Raw genomic sequence first — 25764 nt, forward strand, 5'->3', positions numbered from 1 at the left:
CTTAAACAATTTGTAAACAGCTTCATAAATTCTGCAAGACTTCTGATGTGAACAACATAAAGTACCTTTGTTTATATTTTGAATTTATATGGCTTTGATGAATACGACTGGGCATTGGTGCACTTGTATCATACTATCCCAACTATATTGAGTCTGTGCTCTCTTATAAATTGAGAAGAGCTACTGCTAAGATTTCATTATAAGCTCTGTGCTCTGCCTGTTGGTGATGGTGTGGTGGAACTAGATTATTTAAAAACAAACAAACTAAAAAAAACAAACAAAAAACAACAAACAAACAAAACCAAACAAACAAAAAAAAACCCAAAAACAAAAAACAAACAAACAAACAAAAACCAGTTGTAGTGGAGAAAGTAAGGTGGAAGATTGTTCCCAAAGCTCCTGCTTTTAGTATTTATATTCCTGACGCATATGGAATCTCTTGTCTTTATCATATTACTGGTACACTTTATCCGGTACACCCCGGAGCACCTAAGAATAATTAACATTTACATCTCAGTACATTATTTGTACAATCACAACTTGTAGCATCGCATTGATTTTAAAATAATATCTGACAGACTTTGCTCCTTTCAGTTTAGTGCCCTTTGTTCTTGTTTTACTGTGTTAATTGCTGGTGTGACTGAGTGTGATTAAGAAAGTTCTGTGCTGAATTTTTTGAAGTATGGTACTTGTCTCACATTTTTGATGTTGCTGCAAATATATGAAGTTTAGGCTTTCTCTACAGCCCTTCCTCAACTAGATTCACAAGATTGAAATTTGCTATGAAAATCTTGAATGTCTGTAAGTTTAACTTAATATTTTTAAGGAAATCAGTAATTCTCAACTGAAGAATCTTTGTGATTCTTTTTTCCTCTCTCTGTATGTTTGGGAGAAAAGGAAGCTTATGAGAGATGTTTTTATTCTTTACAGTAACCTTGGAATGGATGTATGGGATTCAGATGAAGATATTGTTCCCCCTCCAAATGCAGCAGAAGGACCTGTGGAACAATTCCCTAATGAAGATTTTCAGGGGTAATAAGTTGAAACCTGGAATGAAAAGCCAAAAACCCCACAGTGCAAAAGATGGTTTTTCCTTAGTGTGTGTGTGAGCTGTTTTTATAGTAGCAATCCACTACAATGTTACAAGAGGATCGGCTGATTTTAACAATTAGAGATGTGGTGTTTTGAAACACTGAAAGCACTGAAATATTCTAAGTTAGAAGAGATTTTGTTTTCATGTAGCTTACTCATGCAAAGTATATTTACAGAATTAGAAAAAGTAATGAGAAGATAAAGGGAAGATAGGGAATGTGTGCTATTAGGAATTGGTGAGCAGCTCTTTTGGGAAAATGTTAGAGTTTTACTATGCCTACTGGTCATTGTTATTCTACAGCAGTCTGCGTTTTATTTTTAATTAATTTCATATCTCTGGTTTTGCCCTATGGAATTATAGTTGAATGTTTGTCATATCTTCTAATTTGACATTGTCTGAAAGTTTTATAATTTTGCTCAGAGTTTAGATTCTTAGTAACTTTGATACATACATGTTTTACTTGCAATGTGTTTCATATCAATTCTTGGATTAAAAAAAGCTTACTTTCATTAATAACTTGTACTTATAAGTACAGATGTTCTATTTAAGAAAAAAATTCTTTACAGGTCTGGGAAAAGATTAAGAGTTTATGATGACAACTCTCATAATAATTTGCAAGGACAAACACAACTGAGAGATTTTGATTTCATTAATAAGGGACCTGGACGAAGACGAAGACCATTTAATGACCATCAGACTCAGGATAACTTGCGAGCACCAATGCAGATGAGAAATTGGGACTACAATAGGGGACCAGGGCAGAGGCAAAGACCATTTCCTGATCACCAGTTTTATGATGATTACCAAGAAGACACACAGCTGAAAGACTTCAGTAACAAGGGACCTGGACAACAGCTGAGACCTTTTTATGGATGCCAGTTTCGTGGTGATTTACAGACAAAGAGACTATCAAGGAACTTTGAATTTAACAAAGGCCATGGGCAAAGGCAGAGATCTTTTCCTGACTGTCCATCCCACAATGATTCACAGGAAGATATGAAGTCAAAGGATTTTGATTTTGGTAGCAGGGGCCGTGGCCAGAGGCAAAGGCTGTTCCACAATCATCCATCTCGTGATCAATTTCAGACTCCAGTGCAGTCAGAAGAGTCAGATTGTGTCAAAAAAGGTCCTGGCCAAAGACTGAGACCATTCCACGACTATCAGTCACAGCCCCAGATGCAACTGGAAGATTTTGAATTTGTTAACAGGGGCCGTGGGCAGAGATCGAGACCTTTCCATGATCACCAACCTCACAATGCTCACAATGACTTACAAACAGAGGTGCAGCTCAAAGATTATGATAATAAAGGTCCTGGGCAAAGGCGCAGACCTTTTCACGACCATCAGCCTTATGATGACTTACAGGAGCAGCCTCAGTTAAAAGACTTGGATTATGTTAATAGAGGGCAAGGACAAAAAAGGTCAAGACCCCTCCGTGATCATCCTGTTCAAGATGACCTGCCACATGAATGGTGTTCAGACAGGTACAATTGAAAGCACTGCAGTTTGAAATAGTCTTAGTTGATACTTTTCAAAAGCCTACAGTAGTTTGTATTACTCTTCATATATGATTATTTTGATTATCCTTTAACAGTAAGACCAGAACTAGCAGCACTTCTAAATTAAATTTTAAACTCTTTTAAATACATTTATTTGAAACAGTCATCTGTTTAAAATCACACACAAATGATCAGTTAGTTAACAATCAACTTTTTATTTTGAAGTGTGGATGTATTTGACTTAAGTTTCAGTGCTGTAAATTTGAAGGCACCTTACCTAAACTACAAGATTGTGCTTCCTTAAAGCTCGTGTTTCACCTTTTCTGGATTCAGCATGAAACGAAACTTTGTCAGATTTAAACAGCACTCCTCAGGACAAAAGATATAAATTTTTATTTATATTCTCATCTAAACTGAGATAACAGTAATGTTAAAGGAAGTTTGACATTCCCTTGTTTCATGAATTAATCATTTGTAGAAATCCTTTTGCTTCTGACTGCATTGTGTTGCTCCTTTTGCATTGTATTCTTCCAAAAGCATATATCACTTAGTAAAATGGATTTAGTAGTTAAGTTTCTTGCAAATATATTTCAAAATATTTATTTGATCTTTCAGAACATAGTTCAGGTAATTGCTGGGCTAGTAAAACTTGATTTAATCTTTTTCATTGTACAGGTGAAACCAGGCAGTGTATCAGCACCATGAGGGTACTATTTTGATGTGTTAAACTAATAGGATTAAGATATTTGTAATAAAACTTCATTTGAAGAAATGTTAATAGCTATTAAATTATTTGAAGTAATTTTAACTGATGTTTTTCAAAAGCCTACGGTAGTTTGTACTCCTCTTAACATGATTATTTTGATTATCTTCAGAAATCAACCTTTTTCTTCCCATGAAAATGTATCAGAACCTCAGTTCTCCTCATCTCCTTCGCTTCTCAGAGATTATGGATCTGATAAGGATGACTTCAACAGAAGCTATAGGTAAATACCAGGTTTTATGTTGTTTTCTGATTTATACTGTTACTCTTTCAGTATCCAACTAAAAAAATACAAATTACCTGTTGTGTAAAAATTTGTTAATTTCTTTTTGCTTAAACCATTGAATCTGAACATTAAGCAAGTAATGTGACTAAATTGTAGTCCATCTATATCAGGCTTCATATAGATTATAATAGTTATGAAACTGAGAGTTCCTCACTTAAGTCATCAGAATAACAAGGAGAGTTCAAGCTCACTTATTATAAAATGCAAAAAAAAACCTGTGTTCAAAATACAAAAAAAACCGTGTTCAGTAAGCAAAAAAATGAACTGCTGATGGTATGTTTAACTCTTAGTGATGTCTAACAATGAGCTGATGAGAAAGTACAAAGAAGAGTGAGGCAGACTCTTTTTCATGATGTGCAGTGATAGGATAAGGGGCAACAGACTCTTATTAGACCATCAAAAATTCTGTAGCCTATATGGAAAAAGGCTGTTTCTTTGAGGATACAGAAATGCATTGCCTAGAGCAGCTGTGGAATTGCCATCCTTTGAAATACCTTGAGCTCAGCTGGACTTCTGTGCAACCTCATATGGCAAGAAAGAGTTTGAGCAGGGGACTGGACTAGACATTACTAGACATCCCTTCCAATAATATTCATCTATGGTTTAGTGAGGGCAAAGATTAAAAATTACAAAGATTGTTCTCAATCAGCTTTATACACTATTTATTTTACGAAGTACTGTACCAAAGAGAATCCATAACAAAAATTAAATATGATATTTTGTAGATTCTTCTGTTGCAGAAGAATACATAAATATTTTGCAAGATAAATACATAGTGTAATGTTGCTTGAGACTGTGTAACAGACAGCTGCTGTTAAGTATTTTTCACACAATGAAAATGTGTTCAGGAACAAAAATGGACCCTAGGAAACCTTCAGTAAATAGGCAATTTTAATTAGAAACAGCAGCTGAAACACAAAGCATTTTCTAGTTCATTTACCTACTAAATTAAAAAAAAAATATTTCTAACATCTAGTAGAGAAATTTTAATTAGAGAGGATAAAAACAAAAGTAGAAATCTGATTCTTGTTCTTTTAGGGCTAGGCAGTTTTAATTTCAATGACTTCACTGTTCATGTTTATTCTTCCTACAGTAATCGAGCAAGCTGTCCTGAAGACAATAGGAGAGTGCATCCTTCAGATGAATTTAGCAGAGGAAAAAGCAGATTTGCACAATATTCTTCATGTACAATGCATCCATCCTCATCTGTACACCAGGAAGATAGTTCATTAGACTGTGAAATAAAAACTTTTGAAGCTGAAACTACTAGAGAAATGGAACAAGGCAAAAGATTACCAGTGGTAACAGTTGATTACAATTATGGTCTGCCATTAGATTATGGACCTGAAGAGGAGGAGAGAACACCTTATGATATACCTCCAAGAGACTATTACAGCTGGAACTGAATTAAAGAAAGGCACTGTTTCCTCAGCTTAAGCTTGCATCAATCAGTTTTACTTTGTATGTGGGCTTTGGTTGGTTTTGGTTTTTTTTACATGTTAGGGAAATGCAAACTCCAGTAGTAGAGAACTGATCTCTATTGTAAGATTTGTTTCTACTTCTATATTTATTAGGGTATTTGTTAAGTGTAGTTGGAGACAAGGTCTTGGTATACATGGGATGAAAGTAGTCATTCCTCTTGGCAAAATTGAAGCCATGTACTCTAAACTATACAACTTTCTGAGTGATAACTGTCTTTTGTTTTACATTTATTTATAATGTATGTAATAGTAGGATGCTAAAGTCATAACAAAATATTGCACTGTCAGATAAACTACCATTAAGGTTATAGAAAAAGCACTATGAAATGAATGAAATAAATTTATGTCAAATTCATCTTTTAATAATAGCAGCTTGTTATTATTGCTAACAATCTCTGCAGCATTGCAGTTTAATTCCAGTTTTTCTGTCTCATCACAGAACTGACCTAGGTGTGCCATTTTGTGCTGCTGAGAACTTGGAGGTGACTTGGAGTTTTGACAGTGCAAATGTCAAACTTGTTTTTCAGCAACCTGAATATTCTATGCTGTGTTGTTTTTTTTCCTAATTCCCTTAATTATAAATGCTTCAGAATGGCTCAGTGCAGATGAATTTCACAGTTTTCTTAGTAACACATCCAAACGAGGCAGCTCACATTTATCAGCAGACTGCCTTTCTCAGCTGTCCAAGATTGCTTCTACTTATGTTCTTACAATTCCGTGTTTGTCAGTCAAGTGTGTCTCATTCTTCAGTTTTTGTTCTACTGACTTCTACAGGACAGCAAGGTAATCAGAATGGAAAACTAACTTCTTCAGGTAAGTTGCTTTTAGAGTGGTGTATTGCAACAGTCTCTTCTGAATTGCCACTTCACCTGGGCCTCAAGATAGTAGTGTAACAGAAAGTAACAAAAATGATGCCAGTTGCAGATGTACAGCTGCAGCTCAAATCCTACAGTTAAGAAACTGCTTTAAAGCAATACAGCTGTAAAGCAAAGCAAGAGCATATAAATCTACACTAGAACACTGCAGAAAGAGTGTGTTCATGGCAAGAACTCCATAGACCTGTTTTGCCTTTTGACTAGCAGCATAAAACAGACTTCTGAATTCAAGGGTCTATGACTACTATATAAGGAATAGATTTTGGAAGTTTAGAACGGCTGGCAACTCTTCTGATTTTTAACACATGCAAAAAGTTCTAAAAGGATTCTGTGCATATAAATTCAAAGTGCAAATATTTCATTGCCTGTGCAACTGGTAGAGCAACTTTGGCTTTGTTCATTATACGAAGTAAATCATTCCCTCATTTTTACAGCAGCTTGCCAATAGTATTTCCCATTAAATCTAGCTTTGTGAGCCTCATTCATATGCGCTCAGGAATGAAGGTGTCTGAATGTAATGTGATCTTGGAACTAAACGTTAAGAAAAAGGAACGTTTCTTCATTTATTCTTTTAAAATGAACAGTAAAATGAAAGTCTTTGTCTGTGCTTCTTTATTTAGGGGAAAGGAAGGTCTGAAACTTGGGCTACCATGTATCCAGATTCTTAAAATAATAATGCCAACCAAAAAAAAAAATCTTCATGGTGCTTTCCATGAGAGAATTAAGATTTATGAAGTGTTATTACAAGCATTTGTTCTCTTCTTACACTGTGTATGCAGTATTCATAAAGTGAGCAAAGAGCAAATATTTGCTCTTTATGTTTTTTGATTTGAAGTGCATCTTTAGGATTGAAATGACCCTACAGTCAATCGTACTTCAGTCCAGAGGTGCTGTATGGCTGAAGAGCTGGTCGGTGCGAAGTTTCACACGATCAGAAATGGGGCAACTCCCTCAGGATTTAGGATGGATGATGGCCTTTAGTACTCCTTGGTCAGCTCCTGCAGGACTGTTTGAGAGTTTCTGTTTGGGACTGGTCCCTGAAATGCGTCTTACCTCTGGAAGTATGCTAGGAATTGTTAGAGGAGAGTGTCAGTGGCACAGACTAAAACCTTCCATGAGTTTGTTAGCATGGAATATTCCATTGCCAGGGAATGTACTGTGATTAGCAGGCATCCTCAGGAACGGAGAATGGCTCTTAGTGCTGTAACCCCTGCAGCTAATTGTGAGCAATCCAAACACAGCACCCATTGCAAGCTGCATCAAATGTGTGTGCGGGGTGCTGCAATGCAGAAAGCCTCCCAGCTCACCACGTAGCAGTTGGTAGTAGCCAGTGACCTCCTACTGGCTGCCTTCAGTCAAAACTTAGTGGCTTGGCAGGAGTACAACTGATGTTCAGTTCTATGAAAATGATGTGCTATGTCCTCTAAATCTTGAAAATATATGTGTAAATGTATCTGAAGTGGCTCTACATGGAGCCCGCTCCATGCCACATGCACTGCTTCCATAGCCCCTAACAGCAGGGCCCAGGCTGCCTAAAACAGCTGGAAATGCAACCACAGCACTGACAGTAAAGATTATCTGTTAAAATAAACTGTGAATATTAATAATTTGATGGAATGGCCTTCTTCAGATTAAGAGCCATTGGTGCACGAGGCTTAAAAATGTAACCCATAATAATATTCCTCTTCAGTACAATAATGCATGATCCCATTTAGGATTTACAACATTTTTTTGGCTGCTTTATGTAGCAAGTAAAAGAAAATTGTTTATAAACTCACCTTTTTTTCTCTAGACTGTAGTTGGTATAAGGAGTTAGTATTTTAGTCTCTAAAATGATTTAGTTATAAATACTGCAAAAACCTGAGGTTCTGTAATTCTACGGTGATGCTTGATATTTTTCACTCCAGTCATTTTCCCTAGAGATAAATAATGAGGACTTTCTTGAAGAGTTGGCAGGAGTGTACTATGGGATGTTTTGTAGAAGACGACATGCAGGATCCTGAGCAACTTACCTCTGAAATCAGGGAGCATCTTCTAAGTAGGTGTAGTTTGAATATTGATGTAAAGATATACTGGCATTTTTGCATCCCTGGTGTACTACTTAACAATTGTGCTCGTCACTCACAGCACGATGGAAGTTTGCTGTAGCTTGAGCAGGGCTCTGATAAGGCAGGCTAATGATAATGAACAGGTGATGTTTGTGCCACACACATTTGCAAATGATTGTTGCCAGCAGATTGTTGCCAGTACCCAACTATGAGCTGTCAGCCTATGGTGATTCCCCCATGTGGGTGGAAATTGAGATTTATACTGAGTACTCGTGTTCACATTAACAAATATAATGGAATCAGTGATGGCTGCAGCACCTTTTCAAGACCAATCATAAAGACTGCAATGGATTTAAGATGTTCCCTATGCCAACACTGAAAGTTAGCATGTTAGGAGGATAAAGCACTCCAGAGTCCAGTGTTATAAGTGCAGTCACACAGTGCAGCTTCTGCTGTCTGACAAAATAAATACCACTTTCATAACTATGCTGGATTCCTCTTTTCAAGCAAAATTAATAGATATGACGTTTCCATAAATGGCTTTGTGATGACTATATGGAAATAGCCAAGGGTGGTTTTATAAATATTTTTTTAGAACTTAGGACAAGGCTTTCCCTCCCTATTGTTCTTGACAGAATTTGGCAGAGCTAAACCCACATAAAATGTTACTGAAAATTATCTCACGTTCCTCAGCTGAGTCATTACTGCATATTAGTCTCTGTAGTATTCAATTACTAATTGATCCACATGGTGGAAAATGGAATTAAATAGAATGCTTTCTGTTCTTTTTAGCTGAATATTGTATTTCAGTGGCACTGACTAAAATAAGTTTCCTTCTCTTATATCTTTCATAGTTCTACAAAAATATCATGGAACCTTGTTGACCTCATTTATGGATTTTTCCCAGTGAACCTAGAAATACCTCTGTAATATGGCATAGCAATAAAGAGCAGGACTTCTATGGAGAATGTTGTTTTCCTATGGCATCAAGTGTGAAATCCTGAAGAAAGATAGAAGTTGTAAGAGTTTCATTATATCTAACTATTAAACTCTGAGTTCATATAAAAATTCCTTTTGTTACTGCCCTGAAGTGAATATTTAATTGGCAGCTGATTTTCATCAGGCAGTGAAGCATACAGGTGAATAAAAAAAGAAATTGCTTTCGTGTTGTTACCAACTACTGCTATGTGATTCCTCTCTAGGCTGATTGATAGCTGTCAATGGAGTGTTCCTTCCTGTTCCAGTGGCTAGCAAGCACCAAACCCACAGATCTTTCTTTTCAGCTCCAGTCACCAGAGAAGCAGGTGAGGAAGTAACTTTGCTGTAGACTGCAATATTGCCCTTTTTTCTTGAGGTGAAAAGGCAACGGGGAGGGGAAAGGGAGGGCAGAAAATAACTGAGAAGAGAAAAATGATCACAGGAGTGAAAAGGAAAATGTCAGGAGGAGGAGAGGTACCAGCATGAGAGAAGAAATGAGCAAAAGATGTACATGTAAAAAGCTGGCCAAAGATTACTGGGTATAAAAAGCAGACACAGGTTAGAGAAAGAATTCCTACTAACTTCTTACCTGGGTCTTCCAGCAGTGTGAGCACTGTGCTTGTGTAAGCTACCAAACACATACAGCAGCATTCAGGCCTCTAATCCTTCCACAAAATCATGTGGCAGATAAAACTAATTAAGGCTTTCCTTTAAGCTTTAAATATCTAGGTGTAGTATAATAGCCTGAAGATACACCCTCCAGAATCCAATGAGAATTTCAGACAATCAAATATGAAACTATGCTACAAATGTTTCACACGTTGAAAACAATCCCATCATTTGAGGAATTTGAGAATCCAACCCAACTTACATATTACAAGTGCATAGCTGACTTCTTGCACGCTCCCAGTATCAAAATGCGTCATAAATTTACTGTAATTGTGCCCACTGCATTAAACTTACAGTTATGAATTAGAGTAACACAGAAATTTGAAGCAGCAGCTTCACCAAAGACAGGAAGTAAGCCAGTGCACTCACGCTTGGAAGCAAGAGTCGTTTTCTTCCTTTGTAAGCAGTGTTCAAGCCTGAATGTTACACAAAGGAAGATGAAAGAGCCCCCAAAATAAATATACTTAAAAGCTGACACAGACAACGATGACTTTCATGCTGTTCCTCAAAACAACCTCTTTTAACGTAAATACAGAGATTTTTTCACTTTGAAAGTTGTACTACCAAGCTACAGCCTATAAAACAAAATTAACTCCTTAAGGAGAAAATAACAGGCTACAAGCTAATGTTGATAACTGTTAATCCCTCCTCAAGTGGAGTGTTTCTACATCATGCTGAACTTTTTAATAGCAGTGGTGAGTTCTGATTTTCAATAGTTATATCATAAATCTTTAATAGGCCTAAAATACATTCTGAGAAGAAGTGTTTGCAAATTAAAATATTGTTTTCTGTCATTCAGTACAGTAAAGATGTATTCACCCAACCTATTTTTCAATCTAATATAAGCTCAGTAATTGTAGCAGAGCTTGTAATAATGGCCACAGATAAGCCTTCTTTTCTATCTTTATAAAGCAACAGCTTTGGAAAGAACTAGACTGGGTGTGAAACCTCTGTTCCTGTTTAGTCAGCATTACAGCGTGTTTCTACATCCGTACATCCCTGATGACAGCACTGCTTTTCTATTTATGTTGTTTGTACTCAGTTTGTGCACACTGGTATTACATGCTTTTTGTTTTTCGTTTTCAGGCTGCACAGGATAATGTCCCTCTTGCCTTATCTAATGGGAAAAAAAAAAAGAGAAAATTTGACTACTGGGATTAGATTAATAAAATGAACAAAAGTTGCAACTACACAAGCTTATGCAATGGAAAAATGTAATAAAAAGTCTCTTTCTAGTGTTCTTTCTATTCCATGTTATGTTTTTCCCCAGGCTTATGTATACCTGCAGAGCTATAGAAAGAGTTTGACCATATTATTTCCATTTCTCTTTGACTCTATGGCTCTCATTTTTATCTGATGCCTTTTTTCAATAAATCCCACAAACCAACAGATATTTGGGAGGAGCTTTCTGGATATGAATCATTTATATATATGTATGTGTGTGTATTATAAGCGTATACATACACTTATATAAATTGAGCTCACTGCTCTCCTAAATATCTATGTGAATTACTATTGTTAACAAACCCTGAAATAGTTCAGAGTTCATAAGCCATGTTTAGTGAATGTACATATAGTTCAGTCACTTTCTTGACAGAGGAGATGCTATAGCTACTGCTAACACTGCTTAGACAGAGGTAAAAACAGGGAGGATTTAAATGCAAATATAAAACTTCTGGAAAACTTTGGCTTTTGGGGAAAAAAAGAAAAACAACTGTATGAAACGGTTATATTATCTCCTAAGAGTCATGCAACAGGAGCAACAGGAACAAGAAGCTATCCAAAAAATGTTAAATGCTTGTTTAAAACAGGAGCACGGATATCAGCTAGGCTAAAATGAGGACTTTTCACTTCACAGATATGAAGTGTGTAAATGAATGTTAACTCATTGGATTTCATAATGTAAATGTGGTGACGTTTGGAACCTTTTGGATGTTTGGTTTTAACTAAATGATTGATTTTAATGCTGTTTAATTTTGAGAAACTGGAATGCCTCGAACATTTTTCACAAAAGCTGTGTGTGGCAATGTCCTAATTTGTAATACTGGTCAGGATGTCCCTCAGATATCATTTCATGGATATCTCTGAGGCACCTTTTGGACTGCAGGAGCTATTGGTCAGTATTCAGTCTCTGAATGCAGACCAATGCTCTGATATGAAGCCTTTACTCATGGTGAAGACTTCAAAGGAAGGCTGTGTGCATATTGCTACTTTTTGAGGAGGTTTTGAAGAAGGCCATGCAACAAATCCTATACTAACTTCAATTCAGACAATATTTACGAGAGACTATAAAAATCAAATTGAAAGTTACTGAAATACATGCAAACAATTATGAAATTTGTACAGGAGGGACCTGTTGGAGTGCATCCACAGGAAAGCCACAAATATGATCCAAGGAGTGGAACGCCTCCCCTGTGAGGACAGGCTGAGAGAGCTGAGGCTGTTCAGCCTGGAGAAGGCTCCAGGAGACCTGAGAGCAGCCTTCCAGTATCTAAGGGGCTGCTGTAGGAAAGAAAGGCACAGACTCTTTAGCAGGATCTGCTGTTACAGGACAAGGGGAAATGGTTTCAAACTAAAAGAAAGGAGATACAATTAAAGGTAAGGAAGAAGTTTTTTACAGCAAGAATGGCGAGGCACCAGCACGGGTTGTCCAGAGAGGTGGTGGGTGCCTCATCCCTGGACACAGCCAAGGTCAGGCTGGAGGGGGCTCGGAGCACCTGATGGAGCTGTAGATGTCCCTGTTCATTGCAGGAGAGTTGGACCAGATGGCCTTTAAGAGTCCCTTCCAACTCCTATGATTCTATGATTCTATGCAATTATGTGTTTTCACCAGACTAGGAGGTATCAAATGTCATGACAGAAAGGTTGCTGTGATCCTAAGCAAGACAAACTTTAGGACAAGAAAAGTCAACTGGAAAAGTAAAATTAGGAGTCTAGAATATATAGAAGATTATTGTTTGTCAGATCCTAATCTGGAGGGATTTCACCAGCAACACTGTGCTTCTTTCAGCTCCTGTCTGCACAGCACCATATTTTTCCCATACTCTGTGGGCACAGCTAGTAAATAAGACAGTTTCAATTGCTGTCAGCCTGCAGAGAAAGCAACAAAAGTTCACAAGTGGACACAGTTGGCTGGAGAAGGAACACACAAACTAAAAATAATTGAGATCAATGCAAGAAATGGTGACCAAAACACACCAACCAACTACAAATTAATAAGTTTTATCTAATTTAGGAAGAGGTTTCAGAGAGTATACTGGCACACAGCAGATCTACAGAGGAGAGATAATCTTAATATACACAAAAAGAAACAGGAGAGAATGTGTAGCTACTTCTTGAGAAAAAATGGGGAAAAATAAAATGCGCAAAAAGAATTCACATAAAGAATGGATAAAGAAGAATTGGTTTTCATAGTGTAGGATATAGATTGAACTACTGAAGATATAAGTGAACAGCTAAATAAAAGTTTACTTTTCACAAATGCCCCATCAAAATATAAAAATATATAATGTGAAACTTGGATGAATTGTGTTTCAGTCTAAAATGCTTAGATCATTCTTTCTCTTACAGATTATTTCACATGGACTCTGGTTTATCATCATTTCAGCAAGTATTCAGTCTGTAAGATCCATCACCAATATTTTCCCTGCACTTCTTTTTATCAGGTAAGATAACTGCTATGGAGCTGTTCAAAACAAATTTTGTAGCATTCTTGATGGGTACTCCACCTTATGTGCTGTTGGAACAGTGCACAAAATGTTTTTAAGGAACCTAAGAGGACATAGGATCTTAGAGTTACATGGAAATTGGAAATGGGATGCTAGAATTGCACAGATATTGGCAATAGCACCTGAGGGTCATTTCATGCATGGCAGGAAAGAACAGTTGCTGGCTCCCGGCTAAACAAAAGCAGAAATATTATTCAGGATGTTTGCTACATGCATCACTGTCAACAGCATCTAACATAGAAGGAAAACAGATCCACCCTTACCCTTGCTATTCTCTGCTTTACTTCCTCCTTGCTATTCCCAATCGTGTGGCTGAATAGCAAGCACCCACCATTGGATACATGTATACACAGGGAGCAGGAGGTGTTATGTACCTCAGGTCATGCATTGGGACCCAGGCACACGCACACATCATGAGAGGCCCCTTAGTTTTGGGAGCAGAGAAGTGCATTTATTGGTTCTTTGATGTCAGGGGGGAGGTGTGAGTAGTTTGGGAGTAGAAGTGTTTCAGTAAGAGTTTTCTGACCTCCATCTAAAGCTACAGGTACTTTTCTTTATATTCTGCTATGGGATGTGTACTGAGCTACCTAAAGGTAGTTCTTACCTCAGCTCCGTGAGACGGAACAGACTTTATCTGGGTCACTGAGCACAGCACTGTGACAAAAACTGTCTCTGCCACAGAAAATGAAGCCTGGGGTTTGCTCTGGTCACGTTCTGTGATGTGAGGCCTCCAGTTGATTCATGCTGCTGGTGGTTGGTACTTCTGGACTCGCTGCTTTCAGCATCCATTCCTCATCACCACTGATCTCCCACCAAAGACTAGGAGAGGGAACAGGCAGGGAGAGCTGTCCTGTTCCCCAGTGCTCTGGAGGGGCACCTTCCTGGGTTACTCAGGTGCAGGCAGGACCCATGTGCCAGAGGTAGCGTGTGTCTCTGTTAAAGATCTATACAAAGAGGGCGAGGATGCAGATGGAATTGTGTCTAAGTGGGATATGCGTATTACTGAGGAACGATTCCATATTGGGAGTTTACCACAGAGAAAAGCAAACCCCTCCTCAGGAAGGCTGGGGGCAAGCAGAAACGTCTCTCTGAGGGCTCATCAGGCTGTGCATACTGCAGGGGGCTGCAAATGAAGACTTCACCCAGTGGCACTATGCAATGCATTTATGTAAGTTTATGAATAACTCATAGGAAAAAAGAAACCTATGATTGTTTTCAATTCATCAAATGAAAGGTTACGTGCGCCAGCTCTATTTACATCCCGGTCTGGGCTCATTAATGCAGATTAATTCCAAAACTCTTCCTCCGTCTGATTTCCAGATTTCTCTTCCCTTGGATCCTGAGGTAACGGCACAGCCCGCTCAGTTCGGCGGCCGTCCCGGCGCGGGGCCCTCAGCGCCTCGGGGCACGGCAGAGCGCGGGAGGGCCGCCGTGACCGGGCCGCGCCGGGTCGATAGCGGCGAGAACCGCCGCGACCGAAAAGAACGGCCGAGAAACCGGTCACCGGACACGGCTCTCCGCACCCAGCTCCGCTTCCGGCCCCGACAGAACGACCGCTCCGCAGCGCCGACGGGCCGCGAAGCAGCGGCAGCGACCCACCCCGCCAGGCCGTGCTGCGCAGGTGCGGCGGCGGGCGCGCTGCACGCCGGGAGTTGCAGTCAGCGCGGGGCTCCTGGGCGGCGCCGTATCGTCGGGGCGAAGGCCGAGGGACGGCGCACCTCAGCGAGCGGGGGCCGCGGCATGAGCTCCCCGGGCTCGCGCCGCCCTTTCCCGTCTCGCTGGCAGAGACGCGCCGGCGCTCGGCGGGCCGAGGTGGAAACGTGCGTCCGCGCCTTCTCGTGCCCCTCTTCGCTCCTCGGGGATGGGGACCGCGGAGCTCGCCCTCGCGCTCCTCCCTCCTCCCGCGCGCGGATGGCGCGGCCCGCCGGAGCCCGGCGCCCCGCTCCCAGCCGGCTCGGCGGGCTCCGCGGCCGGCCCTGCTCAGCCCGGGTGCTGAGTGCGCCCGCCCTCCCCGCTCTTGGAAGCGCTCTCTCCATTGGCTGCGGCCGGGCGCTCTTGCCAATCAGGAAGCGGCTATCATGGAGGAAGGGAATAAATACAAGATGGCTGCTCGTATAAAACCAGGCATTGGGCTTCGCCCCGGCGATGGGGGAATTGAGGCTTTAACCCGCGCTTCGAGGGCCGCGCGCCGCCGTCGCCCGGACCGCCGCCGCCTTTTCGGGCGGAGCGAGCCCCCGACCGCTATCGACCACAGCCGCGCTCAGCCGCTGCCCGCGGAGCCCCGGCGGGGCCGAGGCCGGGCGCGGCGCACGAGAGGCCCGCAGCTAGGCCCCACGCCTTCCCCCCTGCCGCCGCGGCGCCGGCCCCCCGCCCGTCGTCCCGCCGCTCGCCTCCCGCCGGGCACCGCGCTGGGCGGCCATGGCCGTCTCCAGGTCGGTAGGAGCCGGGAAGGGCGGGAGAAGGAGGCCCGGGCGCCGCGACTCTCCGTGTGCCCCAGCCTGGGGGTGGGGGCGTTAAGGAGGGCTGCCCCCCGCTTCCCTCGGAGCCCGCGGAGGCCTCGTGGGGCCGTCCCGTTGGGTTCGGGGATGGCGGGGTTTGGGGTGCTGCCCGGCCCAGAGAGTCCAACCTTCCCTCTCTCATATCTGCCCCCCACCCCCACCCCTCCTTCCTTCGGGCTCAGGGCTCTGCCCCGGTTCCCTTCATCCCGCCGCTGCGGGGTAGAAACGGGGGGAAGCGGGGGTGACGCTGCCGAGTCTCGAAAACGGGATAAAGCGTTCTGCCTTCCGAGCCCCAGCTGTAAAGTAACCGAAATGAAAGGGGCTTCATGGGGAAAAGTGATTGGTGTGTTCTGGCCCAGCTTCAAGATGTAGGGCAGTATCTGCTTACACACATGTGCGCTGGGGTGTGCCAGCTCTTAAAGTTGCTCACTGATATAGAGGTATGTCTTAATAGAGCTGTTCTGTTAAAACTGCTGAGCCCAAATTCCTGCCATCTTTATTTTATTTATTTTTTTTCTCTGTGTGTTGGACGTGTTAAGCTTCCAAACTGAACAGTTGAAAGGAAACATAAATCCAAATTAACCTTGTGATAGATTAGACCAAAGTCACATGCTGGTAGTGTCTGTGTACTTCTGAGGTCCTGTAACAAATGTAAATTCTATTTCTGAAGCTGTACATGAAGAAGCATACAGCTTTGTGTAGCAGAGTAAAGGTGTGTGTGCTTGTAAATCAGATGTGTTATAAATCAAACTTTTCAGTAGCACTGTGTCTTTTAAGGCTTCAATAGCAGGTGCCTTAGCTGGGGCTTAGTAGTTTCTTCAAAGTATTCCCTTAATTTTTTTCTACTTGCATCTCTATCAGCCCTTTATGTATTGGGGAACTTCTTGTAATGCTTTTCACAAGAACCTGGAATAGAAAGAGATTGCTGTAACAAGGCTACTATGTAATCTAACACTATAAGCAGTCATGTAAAATAGACTAATATTACAATTTAATTAGATGAGGGGCAGTCAACTTAATTAACTGTGCTGAGCTATGTAAGATACGGGGGCTAACTGGAATGCCGGGATGGAACAAAAAGTTTGTATGCTGAGGTTCTGTCAGTTGCAAAGATTAGTAACAAACCCAGTTAACAATTGCCTCTGTATTTCTGTAAAACTACACAGCTTCAGTGAAAAACAGCAGTGAAGTTTGCAAAGATTTAGGTAACGTCTGTTTGGTTGGTAACTGATATGAAAACAAATTTCTGGTTTGGATAGGGTTTGTTCTTAAACCTCTCTGGGAAGTACTAAAAACGTTGATGCATTAATTATGTCATATGATGCATTGCTTCAGTGTGTAGTCTTAAGATCAAAATGTGACACGAGTGAACATGAAGTGTTGAGCTTTAATAAAAGCGCTGTGATACTTTTGAGTTGGTATAGAACTGCTTCAATTCCACATACAAATCGCATCAAAGAATTACTCGTTGGGATGCTGTAGCACCTTGCTGATTCCTGAGGAACTCCTAAGTTTCTCTCGTTTCAGGTATGATACTGCATACCTTCTATCTCAGACTGTTTTTTAAGATATAGCAAAACTTAATAATTACATGGCTTTTGACAAATGCACCTGATACTGTAGTGTAAATTCAACAATTGTTATATTCACCTTTTATTTCAGAACATTGGATTTCTAAAATTCTTCCCTTTCAGACAGTGTTCAAAACAGTTATTTGTAGTATGCTTCATAACCACGTTTCTGTAGAGGGTGTGGTTCCAGTTTCTCTACTAGCTCCATTTAACTGTAGAGACTGGATTTTGTTTCCTCCAGATAGCTACCCTTCTGTATTTTAAAGGACCAACACCTTTCACTGTTGAATGATTCTAAATGTACAGCTGTGGGGAGTGAAGGAGAAGATCATCTTTCCTTAAAGACTGTAGACGTCACTGCGTGTTTACCAGACATCAACTTTAATGTAAAAACTTCAAGGAGGTTAAAGTAGGAGGGTAAATTCTGTATTGACACCTGAAAGAAAAAAAAAAAAAAAAAGAAATGGGGAGGAGGGAGGAGTGTTTTAACGTGCTCAAAACAAATTATCAAGTGTTTTTTTTTGCAGTCAAGTTCAGTTTCTGCTGGTTAGTGAATTGGAAACCTTCCTTAAAACCTTAGTCTGGGTGATCTACGTAAATCTGGGGGATGCTTTGAAATACTGCAGAACTGCAAATCTTCAGCCTAGTTCTTCTGTTAATAAGGTCATCTTACAAGCAGAAAATACCACTTACTTGTCATCCACTGACAAAATAGTTGCTGACGTTTTCATCTGCGTTCTCTCTATATATACATGCTTGTTTTGTCAATCTGCTGTTACATGAACTGAAGATCTACTCTGATTCTGAGATACTAGAAAATACACCTAAAAGCAGAACATCTGCAGAGTAGTTCTTCATGTATGTTCATCTCTTTGGTAGTGTTATGCTGAAAAGACAAATGAACCTCAGGAGTATGTTTGAGCAGGTGGTGTTCTTTCTACACAAAAGCCAGTTTGTGTAGACATTCGCTCCCTTTTTCTGTCTAAAAGTATAAATGAATTAGTACAATGTTTGCATAACCAATAAAAAAATCTTGACAGTGGAACTGAGAAGGACAAAAAAAAAAAAAACAAAAAAAAAAAGGAAGTGAAAAGTTTTGCTTCAGCTCAATTCCTGCAAAGTGTAGGTGAATAAACCCAGTGCCTTGTGAATAAGCTTTTGAGATACTTCAGCTGAAGAACGAATACTGCCAGTTTTGGGGGAAGAACAGCAACAATGACAACAATCCTGGGTTACTCAGTGGTTGAGCTTCAGTAGATGATTAAGTGCTGATGGTACCTTTCAATATCGAATATACAACTTTTCAGTTTCTTTAGTTTGTTTAAAGGCAGCTCACGTATCATCATTTCAACACCAGGGCTACTTTTGAGGGCTATCTCAGTGTGAAGGGGAAAAAACAAAAATCTTTAAATGCATGAAGCTGTAAGATGCACTAAAGGTAAACAATTTTAAATTAAAAAGTATACCCTTAAGTTCACCCTGAAATATCTTCTTGAAGACAATCCTTTCAGAGTAATTTCAGGACACTTTCTAAGCAAGTAAGGGAGAGCATGACAACTTGCTGTTGCAAGCTGTTCTGTGTTTGGTCCCTATGATGTTAATGCTAGTTTTTGGAGTTTCCAGGGTCTTAGTTTGCTTGGATTTGTGTACAACTGGAAGCATGTAGACTGGAAAGGTACTTTTCAATTCAAAAGAAAAAAAAAAAATGTCAGAAGGATGTAGTGGTAAAGCCACTGGAAAATACATGGACCTCATATATTGGTCTTGGCTATTGAACTGTTGGGCAGTGTCTTCCTAATAACAAATTACTTATCTAAAATTTGAAGTTTAATAGGAGACTTAAATGCTTAGAAGATAGCAAAATTATCCAGAACTGCTATGGATCCTGCATACCTTTTAGAAGTGTTCTATTGGGCTTATCACTGACTCTTAGAGAAAGGACTTTGCTGATCCCTTGGAAGCTATTATTTTGTGCATGAAAACCAAGAACTAAGCTGATCAAGAAGTGTGCTTTCATTGTGACTTAAAGAAAAATGAATAGTTATATTCCTTTCAGAATTCCTGCAGTTGGCATCATACCTTCTCCCCTCTAATAACCAGAACAAGCAGGTGCATAAACTGATGTAATTACCAGACTTCTAGCTGAAAGGAGAGGAGCTTTGCTCATGCTAACGGGGACTAACAGCCCAGCGTGGATCTGCTTCCTGCTGCTGTTTGTAGGAAGGAGCATCTGTGCCATCGTGGGGGTGAGCAGAGGTGCTATGCACTACTGCCCAAATGAGACAGACCTGTAGAATTTCTCAGACACATAACAGACTGACATGAAAGTGGAAACCAAGGATTGCACTCTGATAAGAATTCTAACCTGTTCCAGCAGTTAAAACGAATTTTTATCAAGCTGTTCTCTATGTCACTTGGTAATGCACATCTTGTGTTGTTTTGAATATCTTTACAGCTTTCTGATTTCCTGTGTTATTTTCTTGGTATTGAGTTTGGATGTAGGTATGTATGTAACAGCTAACAAATAAAGCTTGTATAACCTAACGCTGGTTCATATGTTATATCAAATATACGTTCCATAAGAAACCGTTAACTTCTGCTTTTAGTTGGCCTCCATACGCAATGCGTAATACTGTGACCAGTGTAATGATGGAGCTCTCATTTCATATAGGTGTCCCTTTCACTGCTCTATAGGAAATGAGGATTTTTGATGTCTGCATGCCTACCTTCGTAACTATTTACAGTTCATTTTTCCTTTCTTTGTTCTGAAATTCATTCACTGGTTTTCTCCTTGCTGCCTATACTGGAAGTTGTTTTCTTGACTGTTTAACAGTTCATACGTGCTTTAACAGTGGCATGAGGTTTTTGAGCTGTGAAGCAGACCAAGCTGGGACCAAATGATGAAATAAAGCCCTGATTATTAGAACAACAGGAAGAACTCAAGTATCTGCATACAGCTTAAGTTGAACTTTGCAATGAGTGTCAAACCTATCAAGTCTAAATTTTTAGTTTGGTTTAAGTTTTCTAGGTTTGGGGCTACTTTCATGCTATGAAATAATGGCTGGGAGGTTTCTGGATCCTAAAATGTGGTTTATACTGGAAACTTATAAAAGTATTCCCTTTCTGGTGGGTGCCAGCTAGCAGTCTTGCAAGAGCTCCAAGTAGAGCATTTCAGGGATCACCTTACAAGGGTTTTTGTACAGTCACACAATTTCTGTGTGTTAGAGGCTTGCTAGGATGGATACGAGCTGTTCTGTACCACTTGGCCTTGTCAGTGACTGTGTCCTGGATGTTAATTGTACTGGCACAAAACAGATGTAGAGTCCAAACCAATGGCTTCATCGGCAGCAGTGATCAGTTTGCTGTCTGTTCAAAGCCTAAACTCATTTGAGGTCAACAAATTTCAAGTTTCCCCATCTGATCGGACAGGGTACTCGTGGTACTTCAGAGCTCTTACCCTGGGCTGAGCAGGATCCTTCCACAAGTCAGCTGCATAAATCTTTTGGAAAAAAGTTTTGGGATAATGTTGATATCTGGTCATTAACTACCCTGCTATTAGCTTTCTAGTACTTCAACAGCTGACAGACTTTCAAATTCACAGAAAACTTCACTGTGTGTGGGTCACGGAATGACGCTACCGGAGAAGTGCCTCTGAGGTAGTTGTTGTGGCCTTTGTTGTGGTTGTTATTTGTAGCCTTTGCTGCAATAAAGACTGAAAGGGCAAAAGGGTTGTTAGGTTTAGTGATATGGGAGTCAGTTACAAAGTTTCTCTGTACTTCTATTCACAAAACCGCCTTCAGTTAATTGAACTGAGCCCACGTGTGTGATCATTCTGTGTGTTGGTGTTGATAAAGGGGAAATTCATCTTTAAACCCAGCCAACCTGCTGTTCTGGTGAGCAGTATTGCAAATGAGACTGTTCACTGTTACGGTTCTGTTACCTTTAGGATTATTCAGTAAACTGTTGGAGTGGTAGCTGCCGTGAAGTGGAAGAGTCTGATCCAATGTGGGATGGCTATTCCCAGTTGATTACAGCCCTACTGGTTATTCTCGAGTATCTCTCTTGGGTGGAATTAAGACATAGAGAGTATCTCTCTCTATGCTGGAATTAAGATTTCAACTTTTATCAGAGCTGGTGTGTTCTATTGAAAAGTTCTGGCTTTGATTACTTGGAGTATTTCTGTGGGGAGGATTCATGTGCCTAGATGTCTAGTGTCAATGTATCCTTGTCCACTACAGGATGACAAGGGTGCCCCTACATCCTGCCCGCAAACTCCATGTGCAGGACTCGTTTGGAAGTGTCCCAGATGCCTATTCTTAAGCACTTGGGCTGAGTCTCTGTTTCAGAAGTATGTGTGATGAACTCTGTGTCAGTGTAAAAGCTCAAGTTGAATTTCCTAGAAGGTATTTGAATGTAATACAGTAATATCTTTGAATAATAGCTTCGAATTTCTGTTCCAAGTTCTGTCTTGCTGATGCATTTAAGCAATGATAAGAAAAGTTTCAGATTTCTCATTTGAGACAAAAAAGATGTGTGCCTCCTTTCTAATGAGCTCATACTGCATGAGTTCACAGAGGTTCATGTATCATTGTTGTCCTCTTGGTGAGATGTAGTTGTCTGCTTGCAAATTCCATATGCCTAGCACCTTTGTTTTAGTTTTATATGTAAAGTGAACTTATTACAGTCTAAAATCACAGATTACAAACATAGTCTGCTGCAGTTAAAAAGGTGATACAGCTACAAAAGTTATGGGGCTTACAAGTGACTGTTTAGTTTTATAACTAAAACTGGAATTAAGCTTGAGCTTTTCTGAGGGTAGGCCATCATCATTTCCTCTTTTGAGACATGAAGAGTTGTTTGCTGAGGAAGTGGTCTAAGTTTGCTCATTCTGCTTGAATGTGGAGATGAAAAAAGATAACTCTGATAGTTGAAGGAGTGGGTGGCACTAAATGGCAAAGTTCTTGAACATGGAATGCTGAAGACCAAAAAGGGTGAGTATAAGCATGAGGGCTCAAGCAAGCTAGATCAAGCTGTGATTCCTCTGCAAGGTAGCATGTTTTGCAGTAAATAATACGGATTGTCATAAATCAGATTGGCTTATTACTGTCAAGCATATTAAAGAAAAAAATACCAGTAAATAAATAAGTTCCTGAGGATGTGTTATTTCTGACTAGTGTGCTACAAGTGATCCCTAAAGCTTTTGTTAGATAGCACAAATCCACTGGTTTAGAAATGTTTAGATTTTGATTTTATGTAGCATTAAAACAATTTACTAACTACTAAATTATAGCAATTGAAACTTCAGTTTTATCTACAGAAAGTGAAATCAGCTTGTCTCTTATAGTAGTAGGAAGAGAATTATTTCAAAGTTCACAGACAGCAGAAGTGTGCCTAAAATACTAAAATGATTTGAAATAATTTGATTAGAAAATAACTTTTTTTTAATGGATACCTAGTCTAGTATCTCTGGTTGTTAGAACACATGGGTTTTGGAATTGTTATACTGCTATGACATTTTAGCCTGTTGCATTGCTGTTCTGTTGCATCAAATTATAAAGTATTCTCAGGAATAGATACAGTTCAAGTGTGGAAAAGAAAATACAAAAGGCAGTGAGGTACACGGTTGTTTTTTTTTTTTTTTTAATTATTATTATTTCTAATAGTAATAATTTCTAAGCAATTCTGGTGAAAGGTGATTAGTAGGAAAAATCTAGCACGCGTTATATTAATCCTTTTCCTGTATTTGCAAAAACCTGGGGTATGTGTTTGAGGAAGGGGAGTTGTCAGGTTACCTGTAGCATTATTTAATCAGGTGGACCTGGGCGAGCTTCACTGCTGTGTAAATTCCAGGTTTGTGGTGGTGTGATATTTGAACAGAATTCTTATGATTACCTTTAAGAATAGAAGGGACGATTCTGATTGTGCCACATCCAGACTTATATTCAGTAGAGACCTCATGCTGCATCGTGTCCCGTGGATCTCAGCATTCTGTAAAGAGAACAATAGTAATTGTTTTAAGAGTTGATGTTTGGGGTCTCTCTCACTAATACAAAGTTACTGTGAAAACAAGTCTGGTCCCTGTATTTCATGGGAGGGCAGGAGGTATCAGAGTATTTTGAATTTGTAAATACAAGAACAGGTTAGATCTTGTGTGTTTCAGGTAATTAGAGGGAACATTGGTGAGAATTTAAAAATTCCTGGTATCCTGGAAAAGCAGAGGATAACTATAGATGTGAGTCTTCAAAATAAATGTTAATTCACCGTATGGATGATTGAGCCCTTTGCTTTCTCTGCCTGTCAGAATTTGCTGAAGATTGCTTACAACCTAACAATACTGGTCTTTCAAGATTAAAAATGTTCTGTCTCAGAGAAAAGGAGCCTATTTCATTTTCTTCTTGTAACTTGCAGGTTTTTTAGAACTAAAGTTTCTAAAAGTTTCTCCATCATTTCTTTTTTTCCTACCAGATTACGTGTGCTTTTAGAGCAAATACAGTTTCTATTAGGAATAGGTATATTTGTCAGTCTGTCAGTTGGCAGGCAAACATTTCTATTTGCGTTAGATAAACTGGAAAATCTGGGGGAATATAAATAGAAATGGCCAACTGAACTATGAATCTGTAACATTTTCGTTTTTTGTCAATCATTCAGGCTTGATCGTCTCTTTATTTTGTTGGACACCGGTACAACACCAGTGACAAGAAAAGCAGCTGCACAGCAACTCGGGGAAGTAGTGAAACTGCACCCTCATGAACTGAACAATCTCTTATCTAAAGTAAGCATCTTGGTTTTTTTCTGTCTTTCTGTTTTGTTTTTTGAGACTGCTATCAGGACTAAAATAACTGCAGGACAAAAATAATTGAAGAAACTAAAATGAGTTTTCTAGGATGTGGTTTCTGTGGATAGAGGCAGCTGAAAGTGGAGTATTTTTGTGGAGCTCTGACAAAAAGGAAAAGAAAATTAGGAGGCTGGGTCTTTAAAAGCATACTGTTTTGGTAATCTCTGAGAAGGTTGCATAAGTCAGGTTTCACTTGGCATACAGTATTGGTATTCAGCATTTGCTGAAAGTTCCGATTTTCTCCTATAGAAAATCCAAATCTCTGCTGCCCTTTAAATGTTTTGCGGCTGCTTTCAAAGACTGTTGCTTGTGTGGTACAGGATTGATATTATAGGAAGCTGCATGTCTTTAAAAAGGCTGGAAAATGGAAACAGGTTCCCATTAGTTTGAGACTGCAGTCTGGCCAAGTCCAGTAAAAACACCAAAAATAGTCTTGTTTCTGGCAGAAACATCTGGAGATGGCTGAGCGGCCTCAGTTCTGCTTTTATTGAACAGGTGCTCTCACCACCATTTATGATACCAACAGAACGGTCAGAGAATCATGAATATCAAACTACCATCAGTTGAAAGAAATAATTCTTCCAGATTTGAGGCATGAAGGGAAATCACTGTAGAGGAGCATATGTTGTAGCTGGTGATCCATCTTGGTCTTCTTCGGTAAAATTTTGAAGTCTATTGTTCTTCTTGGAACAATTTTAGAAAGAAAAAAAGTTTCAAGCCTTGTTTGGTAGCTGGAGGTACATTGTATAAAGTGAAGTCTACATCGTATAAAACAAGGCTAACTTTGGCTGATCCAACTGAAGGCGACTTGCAAGTTCTTAAGGGCTGGCTATGGCAAGGGTTCTGCTAAGCAGTGTGAACGGTACAGCAAAGGTCGCTTATGGTTTGTTTGGTGAGGTTTTTTTTGCCCTTTGTTGTAATTGTTTTAAATCTTGTCTTGATCTACAGCAGTAAAAGTGTTATACCAGAGTGTAATAACTGATAGATGCTCTAAAAGTATGTTTTTGGTTTTTTTTTTAACAAAATGTAATTTATTTGTTAATTTCTCTTTCAAGGTGTTAGTATATTTAAGAAGCACAAATTGGGATACCCGTATTGCAGCTGGCCAGGCTGTTGAAGCAATAGTGAAAAATGTACCTGAGTGGAATCCAACTCCAAGATCAAAGCAAGGTGCTTCATAAATTATGTAGAGTGATGCAAACTGATTGTGATATAAAAAGTCTTAAGGCAGCTGTGCCATTCTGTTTAAGATGAACCTGCTTTTTTATTTTGTATTCATGGGCTGTAGTTACCTCTTTAGCTCGAGATGTTCATATTCAGTTACAGCACTGTGCATGACCTTTGCTTCTTCTAAGATTCACATGTTTCTGCTCTGTACCCTCAAAATGCTTGACTCCATATAATTAAGAGGTGAGGTATATTAACTGGTGAAACAGGAAA

At 39.8% G+C, this 25764-nt stretch overlaps 2 protein-coding genes and 1 long non-coding RNA gene across 8 annotated transcripts in view; 2 read left to right on the top strand and 1 right to left on the bottom strand.

The window, feature by feature from the left end:
- LOC128077435 (uncharacterized) overlaps nucleotides 1–5488 on the top strand; it is a 19496-nt gene extending 14008 nt beyond the window's left edge. For all 5 annotated transcript variants that reach the window (XM_052676571.1, XM_052676572.1, XM_052676573.1 and 2 more), the window contains 4 exons: nucleotides 931–1032; nucleotides 1660–2577; nucleotides 3468–3578; nucleotides 4735–5488. In XM_052676571.1, coding sequence (XP_052532531.1) covers nucleotides 931–1032; nucleotides 1660–2577; nucleotides 3468–3578; nucleotides 4735–5047 — 1444 coding nt within the window. In that variant the 3' untranslated portion in view covers nucleotides 5048–5488. The remainder of the gene's footprint in view (nucleotides 1–930; nucleotides 1033–1659; nucleotides 2578–3467; nucleotides 3579–4734) is intronic.
- The window catches only part of LOC128077437 (uncharacterized), a 23148-nt gene extending 8151 nt beyond the window's left edge, over nucleotides 1–14997 (bottom strand). The window contains exon 1 of the long non-coding RNA XR_008205015.1: nucleotides 14025–14997. This is a non-coding gene — a long non-coding RNA (uncharacterized LOC128077437). The remainder of the gene's footprint in view (nucleotides 1–14024) is intronic.
- A 732-nt stretch (nucleotides 14998–15729) lies between these two features.
- BTAF1 (B-TFIID TATA-box binding protein associated factor 1) overlaps nucleotides 15730–25764 on the top strand; it is a 42676-nt gene continuing 32641 nt past the window's right edge. For both annotated transcript variants that reach the window (XR_008205012.1, XM_052676570.1), the window contains exons 1-3: nucleotides 15730–15852; nucleotides 24138–24261; nucleotides 25380–25494. Coding sequence is in view for 1 of the 2 variants with exons in the window: in XM_052676570.1 (XP_052532530.1) it covers nucleotides 15839–15852; nucleotides 24138–24261; nucleotides 25380–25494 (253 nt within the window). In the remaining variant the exon portion in view is untranslated. The remainder of the gene's footprint in view (nucleotides 15853–24137; nucleotides 24262–25379; nucleotides 25495–25764) is intronic.

The sequence above is a fragment of the Tympanuchus pallidicinctus genome, unplaced genomic scaffold (assembly GCF_026119805.1).
Source record: "Tympanuchus pallidicinctus isolate F22 unplaced genomic scaffold, pur_lepc_1.0 scaffold16, whole genome shotgun sequence".
Classification (NCBI taxonomy): Eukaryota; Metazoa; Chordata; class Aves; order Galliformes; family Phasianidae; genus Tympanuchus; species Tympanuchus pallidicinctus.